Here is a 13,447-nt window from a genome sequence, read left to right on the forward strand (position 1 = left end):
TTCACTGTCCACACCCCCTTTTTTTCACTCACAGCTCCCACTCACAGATCTGTTTCTTATTAAATTCCTACTTTCCTAAGCCTTAAACCAGTCTCTAAATAAAGATTGTGGCTTTAATACAATGGAGGAAAACTTAGCATACTAACAGTGTGAAGATACCTGAGCCAGGCTGCAGGGATAAACTACTTCTCTGTGGTAGAAAGACATTGATTTTGTGCAGTTTTCTAAAGGGAATGTATTCTATTCATAATCATCCCATACTAGCATCTCTACTGAGAAGCACTCTTAGAGTCATTATGGAAAAAACACAATTAACCCATCATTGCTGAGACTGGTTGCATGGTTCGATCTCCATAATGTGTGTGCTTAAAGTTTTAGCTTTTATTTACAACACTGCTCCTTTGAAACCATGATAATTGTCCTTCAATTGCAATCAGATGTAGCCTTATGTCTCCATGGTTTTGTCTGAGGGGATTTTCAGCAGTGTGGGCAGATCTATCCTGTGAGATCTCCTCAGGTCAACTGGAAGAGTTTCAGGTCCCGCCTCTGCACAGACCCCTGCTGACGTCAGTCCGTCCGTCCGTCCGTCCACACAAGATCTCGTCACTGAGGCGGCGTTGCTCAGCCTACAAAAGTTAAAGCCATGGCTGTGAGATTGGCTGGGTGCTGATAGGTCCTGTTGACCTGGTCCAAGCCAGGACGATACAGGTCATCAGGGGCATTAACATGACAGGACAGGTGCTCATGTACCAGAGAGAAACACGTGACCCTGCAACATGATCTCGGTCCTTTTTGAATGAGACTGTATTATAGGAATTCAAGTTTTTAAAACTCTTTCAGGCAAACTGCGGGAAATACAAAGTTGACTTGTGACGGATCCCAACGCGGTCGCCAGAGTTTACCCCCAGGTCACTGTGTTGCATCGGACACGGAGGAGTTTTGAAACCCAGAAAATAGACTGGGAGTGTAAAAATAAGTTTCATCGCAAAACAAAACATGATTGTTTATGCAGACTGTGCGGACTGATGTTAATATTAGCATTTCTGTTCTGTCAGATGTATGAGACGGTCAGGAGAAAGTTTTAAGTCTCTTTTATATAGACCTTAGTGGTCCCCTAATACGGTATCTGAAGTCTCTTTTATATAGACCTTAGTGGTCCCTAATACTGTATCTGAAGTCTCTTTTATATAGACCGTAGTGGTCCGGTCCTTCACCAGCCCTCCAACTGCTCTCTGGACCTGAGGGTCTCATGCACCCCCACTCTTCTGGCTGCTGAAGGGTCCATTTCTTCTGAAGCTGGCATTAGTTCCGCCCTAACAGGAGTTAATAGCAATCAACGAGTGTAACAAAGTCATTAAGGTAAGTTATTAATTATATCTAAAATACTTTACTTTATTGTCTTTATGAGAACGCAATTTTGGGAGATTTCAGTTTGTTTTCATATGTAGACCACAGAAGACCAGGACTTGTCAAATCTGGACTAGATTATCCCGGAGAGGCTAATGAATGTTAAAAACGGTTTCAGATTCATGACAACTTGATTCTATTCCTGAAAAAGTAAAACGGGGATTTCCCTGTTCCTTTTATACGTAGACCACATAATACCACTTCCAGATCTAAAACCACTATATCTAGATTTGCCAAATCTGGAATAAATTAGGGTTGGGTCATGAGTGGTTTGAATTTAATCAACATGCACAGTCAGATGAACTGTAAGATTTCCTTTTGTCTGGTAGAAAAATGATACCACTAATCATATAATACTTGTTATAATTTCACAGATACTCAGAATCCTGATCTCCATTGAGGCTGGCGTTACCAATGAAAACCTGCAAGTGGCTAATGCATGACATGACACAAAAATGTATCTAGTTATCCCTCTGTTTATACAACTGTCTGATTGAAACAGTTAATTAACAGTTTAATTCATGCACTTACTCAGTATTTGTTCCTCTTTTATGTAATATCTGAATATAAAATGCTACTACGATCAACCTTTTGTTGTTGCACAAAGGCGGAGGTAATGGTCCTGCTGCTGGGTTGTTGCCCTCCTACGGCCTCCTCCACGTCTCCTGATGTACTGGCCTGTCTCTTGGTAGCGCCTCCATGCTCGGGGAACTACGCTGACAGACACAGTAAACCTTCTTGCCACAGCTCGCATTGATATGCCATCCTGGACCAGGTGCACCACCTGAGCCACTTGTGTGGGTTGTAGACTCCGTCTCGTGCTACCATTAGAGTGAAAGCACCGCCAGCATTCAACAGTGACCAAAATATCAGCCAGGAAGCACAGGAACTGAGAATGGGTCTACGGTCACCACCTGCAGAACCTTTATTGGGGGGTTCTTGCTAATTGCCTGTAATTTCCACATGTTGTCTAGTTCATTTGCACAACAGCATGTGGAAGTGATTGTCAATCAGTGTTACTACCTACGGGGACAGTTTGATTTCACAGGAGTGTGATTGCCTTGATTTTTTGAGCAGTGTAAATATAACCTATACACACATGTATACAGATTGAAGAGCACTAAGCAACAACTCACTCTGCAATATACATGAGTACATGCATTTAATATAATCGCAATGCAATAAAGAGTGTCTGTGCAAACACCCAAACAATACTGGATAGTAATGTTGATAAATCTAATCCGGTCAGGTTCCTCCAGCTCTCAAAACTGCAGTTATCCACCCTCATCTGAAAAAGCCGTCACTCGACCCTGACATCCTGGCTCATCACAGACCCATTTCAAACCTGCCGTTTTTGTCTAAAGTCCTGGAAAAAGTTGTTGCAGCCCAACTCCACAATCACCTTCACATCCATAACATATATGAAAACTTTCAGTCCGGTTTTCGAGCAGCACACAGCGCTGAGGCAGTCCTGGTCCGTGTCATGAATGACCTACTACTTATGACTGCAGACCAAGGCTCACCATCTCTCCTCCTCCTACTGGACCTGTCGGCCACCTTTGACACCGTGGATCCCAACATCTTGTTTCATCGTCTCCAGCCTGTGGTAGGACTTTCTGGGACCACACTAAACTGGTTCCAGTCTTACCTCACAGGCAGGAGTGGAGTGCCACAAGGGTCCGTCCTCGCTCCAACCCTCTCTGACTGCTCTCTTTGTCTCCTCCAGGTTGGACTACTGTAATGCCCTCCTCGTCGGGATCCCTGGCAGGAGCCTGCAAAAGCTCCAGCATATGGAACTGCCCCTGCCTACCTCAGTGAACTCCTCACCCCACACACCACCTCACAAAACCTTGGCTCCTCCATCTCTACTTACTGCCTGCACCAACCAAGGACTAAACTCTCTACTATGGGAGACAGGGCCTTCCAGGCAGTCGCCCCACGGCTCTGGAATGCACTCCCAGAGACCCTATGGGCCCCCAAACTGTGGAGACTTTTAAGAAGGGCCTAAAGACATTCCTATTTCAAAAGGCCTTCATAGCTTTCTTTTTAGTCTTATGGTGTTTTATTGCTATTTGTTGATTTTGTTATATTCTGGGAACTGTTTTTAACTCCTTGCTACTGTAGCACTTTGAGATTTCATTTGAAATTTAAAGGACATTATAAATAAAATGTATTGCTATTGTTATTATGATGATGGAAAATCTTACGTTACCCACCAAGAATTACATTAGCATTAACATTAGCTACTTGTCAACCAGCACCTTTCACAGTAGGCACCAAAGCACTTTTCCTCTTGGTTTCCCCTACAGGTTGGGGGTGGAACTGTCTGTTAATGTTACCATTACCGTTATTCTAATGTCTCATTCCAACGAGTTAATGAACCACTGAAACAAGTTTGGAAACATCATTTTAAGGCACAAAGAATCTTTGGTGTTGGATCTATATTGAAATCAATGAATATCAATGAATAAGGTAATAAGGTATTTATTGTTGAACCGAACCCTGGGTTTGGTGCATCGTTACATCCTTATCAGGGGAATCAGTAAAACTTAATGTAAAGAGAATACACAGTAGGTGTCATTTTGTCATATCTATTGGCCACTAGATGGCCCTCTAAGGCCACAAATGGAACACAACACCATGACACAGGTCCAACAGTCATGTGATTAGTGGTGGAAATGGCATAGTGAAATGTCCTTCAATAATTAATAGTTCAATATTGTGATTATTACATATACAACACTGTACTAACATGCATCGATGAATAAAAGTATTAAGTATTGTTTCTGAATGATTTATTGGTAGTAAGTTCCTAGCATTACAGTAATCATTAACATGCTATCCTGAACTATAATAAAGAAAAATACTGTCAAGTTGACTACACATCAAGGATACATGCAACAACAGCATGAACATATCGTTGCGCACTTAAGTTCCAAATGACGCACAATGGCAACACAACAGAAGCTTTACACAAGTGACGTGCAACTTTGGGAACAGCTTGTGTTCTCAGAGAACCACAAAAAGGAAATGGCAAAGCTGCCAATGTGAACAAATGCTTGAGTCTTAGGAGTGACGTAGGCTCATTAGTTCAGCAGGGAGTTTTCCACCGCCACAGAGGACAGCTTTGACTGGACACCGTACATGTATTCAAAAGCACCCATGTTCTACTCAATTTCAGGTTCATAACTGTATTTTGAAGTTGTACCAGAATACGTGTTCATGGTTTCATCGTCGAAAAACAGCTTATCTTTTGTTGTACTGCACATTGCTGCAGATCCTGTTTTCAGCCTGTGTTTAGGTCCCTGTTTTAGCTCCAGAGTGAATGTCACGTCCCAATGTCTGGGGGTAACCGAGACGCAACATAATGTGTCCCCCCACCACACAAACACACACACACTTCCCACTCCCAAGCCACGCCAGAACAAAGAATTACAAAGTAGCAGTTTTGGTTTTATTTTATTCAGAGATGAGTTCCCAACACAACAAAACAACTCTAGATGCAACCTAAGACCTTCCTAAACCAGAAAAAGAAAAAAGACAAAGAAAAACCGGAGAAAAGGTAACAAACAAGCAAAAATCTATCAAACTGCTACTACCAGCACAAAGCAAGGCTGTTTCATTACTTACACCATCTTAAATCACATCACACAGATCTACAAAGGCACACGTTGGGAATGGCAGTGAAGAGACAGGGGTGAGTTCTTGTCAGATTGGACTTTAAAATGGCTCTTGTCCTCCTGGCGACCAATCAGGAGACAGCAATCAGCTCTGCTGGACCAATCCGGTGTGCGCACCTGTTCTCCATTAACTGTGTACAGGAGATAATCTACTATTGCAGGGTGAGAGACATGACACAAAATACAGTGGGGCATGAAAGTGTGGGCACACCAGGTAAAATCTTAAAAGTAAAAATTGCAGCAGGTGAAAATTGGTATTAATGTGCATAAAGAAGCCAAAAAAGATGATGTAAAAATCTCCAAAAGGCATCAAATGACAGATTAGACATTTGTATAATATGTCATATAAAAGTTTGGCACCCCTGCAGAGTTTCTAGCATGCACCCCCCCCCCCCTGAGACCTGCTAGTGTCATGGATTGTTCTCAATCATTGTCTGGAAAGACCAGGTGATGTCAATCTTAAGATTTTAAATGCCCAGACTCAATACAATACAAACACACACTATTTTAATGATTTAATTAATCATCTATTGTAACTAATTCATGAATTAATGAGACATTGCCATTCTCAAAAACATCTTGGGTATATTCACAATTACAATTCCCCCTGAAATAATTGTTCTGCTATATCAACCAATTGGTTATGTGTGTATTTTTTTACTTTTAGAAGATAAAAAAGAAAGTACACTGGAATGTCATCACTATGGTAGTAGATGGCAACTCAAGTGCCATGGAGCAATAAGGGAAAGATGATGAAGAGGAGGAAGAAAAGAGTCCTGATGGAAGTTCAGATAGAAGTGATGAGGAAGACTATCAAGATGAATGTGTAGCCCATCCAAGCATGGAAGTGGAGGTCCCAACAGGAACTCCCACACAATCAGAAAGGGCAACGCAAAAAGGAAATACTACAGATGGAGAAAAATACTAAATCAAGCTCCATCTCTTGATTTCATGGCCTGTGTTGAGGAAGACACAGAGGAAAGCTTTGACTGGTCATCATCTTACATATTGTATTATTGTCATCAACTCACTTTCGTTTTTTATTACTTGTTTTTAAATTTGTCCGAAATCAGGTGAACGTCCAGAACTTTGGTCAACCTGGTTGTTTTTAAATGTGCTTTACAAATAAAGTTTGATTGGATTGGATCAGTGATGCCGAATGGTCTGAGGTCAGTGTTGTATTAAACTCCGTACCATTTCCTTGTTTGCTGTGGATGCAGAGATGAGTATTAAATCTCCATCTTATGCTCCTTTTCAGGTTCATAATTGTATTTTGAGGTTGTAGAATAGGTTTCTATGGTTTTATTGCTGCAGATAATCTTCCCCCCCCTGTGTTTTTAGGTCTTTGTTTTAGCTACAAGCTTCCTGCTATGTAAGCTTCCTTGTCCATGCTAAGGCGCGTGACTTTCAACACTCCAATCAATGTGCAGATTAGATGCTGAGGTCCTACAACGTCCTTTTGTTCAACGCACAACCTTTGTGATCACACCCAATGACTCACACATACATGCACAGACACAGGGAAGTACGTGACTGGAAGACATTCCCAAAAAAAAACTGTGATACAATCTGATTTATTTCACAACAACGCCAATGACAAATACATATATATGTGTAAACATAACGTTAGGACCCAGCGGACTACAATATAACTTAGACAACAGTGCACTCAGTGCAATTCATCTTACATGCATATTGTAATCACAATGCATGGCCAACCACGACTGTGTTAAATTAATTTAAGGTTTTTAATCCAGTGATCACTAAACAGCTGTGTATCAAAACACAAGGTAACGTTACAGAAACATCCTAGATAAAATGTGAACGTGCAAATAAACTATTTTTACTGCCAAATAGGCCATAAATTATTCAGATTAGATTAGATTCAACTTTATTGTCATTACACAGGTACAAGGCAACGAAATGCAGTAAGATTAGAGAGAGATTAGAGATCCACACCCCTCCCACATTAGCCGACCCAAACTTCACTCAACACTGCACTCGTTTAAATGTTGAAAAAGGAAGAGGAAGAAGCATTTGACCCTAACCCTTTCCTGCTACTCCTTAAGGAAATAATATTTCCATGCCATATCCTAACTTCACATATTCTTTACAATTTCCTACATTTGTTTATACTCACAGGACAAACAGTACTCAACGTTTATTTCCACCATGGAAAAGGAATTACAAAAAATGTAACTAGACATTAATAAATAATCGGCGAGAATGTCCTGCGACGCATTTCATGTGTCTTATGGAGCTAAATATTTGGGACACACATTTATAGTTTTAATGGAAAGTTTTCCGGTTAGTTTAAGGGAATTTCATTGGCTTAGCTAACTTCAACACAGGTCAATTCAAGAACTTCACATTGAACCGAGTTTGGCAACAAGTAACCCATGCAGAATGATACAATAAATAAAAAACAGGAGTACATACACATAAAAAAGTGTTTTTGTTCAGTCATCACATCAGTATATATATTAAATTAGGTACATATACTTTGTCATTACCCTAACCTTTCCTATTCACAAAACGATGTCTTGACACAGATCTGGTACATCTATTTTTCACAAAGATTTCCTAACTTAGGCATTCTATAGTTGGCTTTATAGAGTATATAAATGTGTATAAACACATAGTGTCTCTACTTGTCAGTAATGCATGGAAATAAAAGTGGCATTTGCCTTTTAAACTCAGGACATTTACGTACACGTGCGGAAACACCGAGATGGAGAACCTGCAGCTCAGGCAGCCCTTCATGTTCTTCTACTGTCACCTACCACTGACCTTCCTTTAAATGCTGAGAGAAAGCTCAGAACCCTTTATGAAACTTGAGTTTCTGTTGCTCATGTAGCTTCTGGATCATTTTATACTCTGTGTTACCAGGATGTCCTCCAGTTTTTACCAGTTTGTCCACGAGTTCTTCCCAGTAATGACTCCAGTTTCCGTCGCTGTCTGCTCCGTAGCCAAACACACTGACCTAGGACAACCAAGGGAAACGATGTCAGAACCCGAGGGCGTGGTCCCAGGCTGCTGAATCTCTCTCAATAATGACATTACTTGACTTTCCATCAGCCATCAGTTATTTGCATACGCTTGTCAATCATAGGTGTGTTCAAGCAGCAGTTCAAGCAGCATTTCCTTGTGAGCATTCACAAGGAAATATCTCATTTTAAAGATCATCTTACCTCGTCACACATATGCAGGGCAAGAACCAAAGCCAGAAAGCCCGTGGAGGGGTAAAAGCCCTCTTTATCCAGCCACATGTCATGAACATACCTCATGAAAACTGGATTAAGGATCATCACCTGTTTTGAATCATAATCAGGCATTAAACTCGATTTTTTTATGAACTACGACTTTTGCATCCAATACTATTTTTTGTTGAATGTATTTGAAGTAATACTCACTAAATCCTTGTTCGCTGTGATCTTTCTAATTACTTCCCATTCTGGCCTGTTAAAACAAAAACATATAATTTCACACTTAACATCAAAACAATATTTTGTCAGTAAAATAATTGACTAGGGATTTAATAAAGAAAAGTAAAGTGGCGATTGCTCTTAAAATAAATGCCTTTGTTAGGAATTACAACATGTGATGTACTTTTTGGATTTAAGTAACAACACGATAGGTGGAATATTTAAGCCTGTAGGTTTTCAGTTGGTAATAGATTGGTATGTGTACTATAACTATAAGTGTCTTACACATAAGGAATTGTTTCAATGGTAACCATGGTAACCATGTTTCACAGAACTAGATTAACTGACCGGTGCTGGACAAGAAGACTAGAAGAAACAAGGTTAGTCTGATGTTCAGAGAGACACTTTGGGTACACACGTGTGTGTGTGTGTGTGTGTGTGTGTTTGTGTGTGTGTGTACCCATGGCTATCTTCCTTGTCAATTATTGAATAAAGCTGCATTTAATCAGAATTTATTGGACTCGTCATGTGTGCAGTCTCCATCATTTCTGATCATGAGTCCCAGATATCACAAAGATATCACTACATATGTCTGTGCATTAGAGACCTGTGCATAACATTTATAACATAATGCATTATGCATATTACAATTATTTTGAACAAGCTAAAAGTAGTGCATTTATGGACATTCGGATACGGGTTTTCAGTGTAGTACTAGCCAATATTTCATGACATTAATCCACACAATGACGAACAACTGGCTTAGCTGGAGAACTTTATGTGTAAATTAGTTGTGGCTGCTTTAGCTTTCTTTTTGTTGCAGTCAAAAAGTCAAAACTAGATGACTGCCATGAGGTTCAATGGCATGATTAAAAGGATTCTGACTAGCCAGCGGAGGGAAACTGATTTCTACTTTTGTAACATTGCAGTTAAGTCCAGATTTATAATGGAACTTAAAGCTGAAGAGCAGAGTTTCTTTCACCCCCATGAGGAATTCTAAGTATTAACGACACTGTTGACGCGTGTCATGATACAAGCCTTCCGTGACCACGCACGCGCCCCCACATCTCCTCCACGCAGTTTCTAGTAGCCAAGGAAAACACACTTCTCGCAAAAGTCCCCGGATGTCACAATCGGCTCATGTTTAAGATACAGCCAGAAAATATTATTCAAATGGAAGATGGAAAATTATCAGTCAGTGTGTTTGGCTTTAAGTCTGGATTGTGTTCAAAAAAAGATAGAATAATTTAGAAAATGTAATCCCAGTGTTTTTATATTATTCTGACTGTCTAAGGCGTTGCAATAGATCATGAACACATCTACATGCTGTATATATGCAACATATAGGAGTAATGCAAGTAAGGAAGATGCTAGTAAAAGAAAATGGTTTCAGATGCTATGTTGAATGTTCAACAAATTGGAATTACATGTTAAATTTAAGGATTTAATTTAAATTATGTTAACAGGTTTTCCCACTAAAAGTACAAGAAATCTGGACATTTCTGTCTGTAATAATTTCATTATGATTAATAGTAAAGTCTAGTACGCCCACTTCTCGTCATAAGCTAAATTAAAAGTGAAAATGCTCAAAAAAGCTGTGCTGATTATCCAAAGACAGACATTCTTTACAGCATTGAAGACACATTGCTGCGGTAACTTTCCACCAGGCTTTTGACCAATCAGGTTTTAAACAACAAAACATGTAGAAAACACATGATGACAATATGTTGATGTGTTGTCTGCATGTAAGTGACATCACAATCAGGCTTTTCATACTCTGCTTTACTCTGCCACATGCCTACTACGATTGTTGACAGCTATGCAGAGAGAGAGAGAGAGAGAGAGAGAGAGAGAGAGAGAGAGAGAGAGAGAGAGAGAGAGAGAGAGAGAGAGAGAGAGAGAGAGAACTATTTAGCTACTTCTTAATCTCGTCTTTTTTTGGCATACTTGTTGCATGAAGAGAACGTCACATGTTTAAATGATAACAAAGTTGATAAAAATATGACTCACCTTTTATTATATCCTGCATTGAGGGCATCCAAGAGCCACTCAAAGTCAATCGACTTGAATGGAGCCAGCACAAGGTGAGTGGTGTCACTCAAATCCACAGAGCTCTCTGGATACATGATCCGATGGGTTGTTCTGGTCCCAACATCTGCTTCAAAGCCTTTGATGGCACCCGCATTTATTCTGAAGGGTAATAGAGGATGACATTCACATGCTACTTAATTTGCAGATATACATCAGGGGACTGCTTGAATTCTGACTTGACATTAAGAAGAAAGGGTGACATGACACTGTCGTGATCCCGGTCCTGACACATTAACCATAACCCTAACCATAACTTGTCATGACAAGCCCAAATTACACTCACTAAAAGAAGCATTATGTCACATTATGTCACGTTTTATGACTCTATGATGTTGTTTAACACGTTCATGACAGTGTCATGTCACTCTTGTTTAGATAGTTTAACCAAAAAAACATCTTTCTTTACCTTATAATGATGTCATGGAAATCTATGAGAGGTCCATAATGTGAGTTCCTCAAATTACCAGAATTCCCGACCACAGCACAAGTCCTGCAGCGGTCAGGGCTGGACTCTAGAACATGTGGACTGTGTGGGATCATCAGAAACACCTTGTCCAATATTTTTCTGAAGGTTGTGAAGCTGGTCTTTTCACCCCATAAACCCTGTGAGGCACACCAAACCAATGGTTGTTAAAAACGTTATTAAATTGTACTTTTTCCTATGTTGATGTGGATTTCTGTGGGGGCTGCTGAACTGGAAGACGCACTGCGCACGGGAGAGATGGAAAGACAAGGAGAAAGAAATATGTACTTAGTAGCTCACAGAAACCTGGGAGACGTTACGTTGACAGCTGAGAGTACACAAAGGTTGTGTGACTTCAAGCTGTTAAGTAACACTGTCTGGCTATGAATAGCGTGTGGGGGTTGTGTGTGTTCCTGCTGCTATTGAGATGAACGCATAAACAGAGGGGTGGTGCGTTCAGTATACTCGCCACTGCTGCCCTGTCCTGCAACAGTGTGACATAATGGGAGCGCTGTAACCATTTCTACTTGCGTGGTGGTCGTAACGCTAGTTGCAGTCTGTAAAGAGGCCTTTAGAGAGAAAAGGGAGCGGAGCAAGGTCCGAGCAGCGCTGTTCACCACAGCAGACACCAGCACCGAGGCAGTGACAGGTTAGGCTAGGTTATAAATCTTCAAAGAAGATACTTTTAGGTGTTATTTGCATGTTTTAAGTTATCTTGAATGAATTTACATACCATATTTTTCAGATGTGAATGAAATAATTACATTTTACTATGCCGATATGAATAATTAAAACACCTGGGCAACTCAAGTGTATAATTAAACTTGTTAAATTGTACATTTTGGTGTTATTTCCTTTTTTCTAAAGGTATCCTTAGATGAAAGGAGAAGACCATGCGCGTGTTATATGACGCTAAAGAAGACGACCAAGCGCGTATTATATAACATTAAAGGAGACGACCAAGCGCGTGTTATATGACGCTTAAGGAGACCCGACCAAGCATGTGATATAACAACGACAAAGGCACCTGACCAAACGTCCGTGTTTTACGAGACGGGAGTGAGACTGTGTTGCCTGATTGGATGAACGCGGCGACGTGGGGCTGTCTGCTCCCGGATGTCAAAACAGACCACCATGGCAAATTGTTTGGAAATTTTCTCCCGTTTCACAAAAATAGTTCACAGAAATGTGATTCTGAAATAATTTTACGGGACAAACAAGCTATGCAATTGCTAAAATAGTCATCATTGTAGATCGATGATCATCTTAAATGATTTTCTGTGACTTTTTAAGTAACGGTGGGTCGGGAAGGACGTCCCTGATGTGCATTAAGTAGCCTAGACCACAACTTTATGCAAATGAGAAGTGGGCAACTAGACGTCCCGCTTGTCGAAAGTCGCAGCCTCGCTACCAGAATGCATTGCCAGCAGCTCACATAGACAATAAAACGTGGAAATGATGCTCGCCAGTGGACACGTACCATAAAAGTTGCTGGTAGCTATCAGCAGTAGCATTTGATTAACAAAGTGAAGTATATTTTGCCTCAGTCTATAGCTAACTGTTGGGTAGCAGAACTTTGTAATACGTAATCAGCTGACTTATTTATTTATTGATACCTTCAATGTAAAAGATGCATTTAAGGTCAAGACAGCAATGATGGATAATGTATAGTTCGGTTTCCATCACGTTCTCATCAGATCTGAAGGGCAGGTTGAGAGACTGCCTTCTTATAAGACCACAACGTACCTTCCACCAGTTGAAATCGTCATCTGAGAGGTTGTAGTTGGCCGACAAAAATGGTTCAACAGATTTGTTGAAACGCTTCATAAACCACGGATCATCTTCGGATAAACATCGCTCACAAGCACAGGGCCTTTGGTTTGGAGCCAGGGAGCGTGACACAAATGCATTCCAAGACACACAGAGAGTAAGCGCACACAGCAGGGAAACGATGGCCCTTTCTTTTGTTTTCATCTTGGCCGTGTGATGCTTCTGATTGGGAAACCAATCTGTAGACACAGTGTGTGGTAAAACGAACAAGACAATCATAAATTAAGAAAATCTTGTCGTACTCTTCGTTTAAAGCTATGATCATCAAAAGAAAAGTAGGCAGTCGGGTTCTGGAAGACTCCATTTAGATAAAACCATCCAACCACCAGTCCTGAATTAACTATCACAGTTTGCATTATTGCTCTGATGACGGTTGAGGATTTCAAAAAGCAAAGTTTGTGGTTTGAAGAATATTCGTGATACGTGCATTAAGAGGGTTTTTTTCTGGTCCTACCTGATAAGAGAGTGAATCAGCCTCTACTCCAGCTGTGTTGAGAGACATCTGACTGTGAGAGTAATGCAGGGAAACAAACAGGTTTATTGTTTCCCTG

The 13,447-nt window shown here is 40.5% G+C and overlaps 1 protein-coding gene across 1 annotated transcript; it reads right to left on the minus strand.

Moving 5' to 3' along the window:
* Positions 1-7,287: 7,287 nt before the first annotated feature.
* Positions 7,288-13,072, minus strand: LOC117956837 (CMP-N-acetylneuraminate-beta-galactosamide-alpha-2,3-sialyltransferase 1-like). The gene is made up of 6 exons (XM_034892130.1): positions 12,813-13,072; positions 11,010-11,206; positions 10,523-10,702; positions 8,501-8,546; positions 8,279-8,398; positions 7,288-8,070 (listed from the first exon to the last, which is right to left on the minus strand). Exons 1-6 carry the CDS (start codon positions 13,038-13,040, stop codon positions 7,903-7,905), a joined length of 939 nt encoding a protein of 312 aa, XP_034748021.1. The 5' UTR covers positions 13,041-13,072; the 3' UTR covers positions 7,288-7,902.
* Positions 13,073-13,447: the final 375 nt, after the last annotated feature.

The sequence above is a fragment of the Etheostoma cragini genome, chromosome 14 (genome assembly GCF_013103735.1).
Source record: "Etheostoma cragini isolate CJK2018 chromosome 14, CSU_Ecrag_1.0, whole genome shotgun sequence".
Lineage (NCBI taxonomy): Eukaryota > Metazoa > Chordata > Actinopteri > Perciformes > Percidae > Etheostoma > Etheostoma cragini.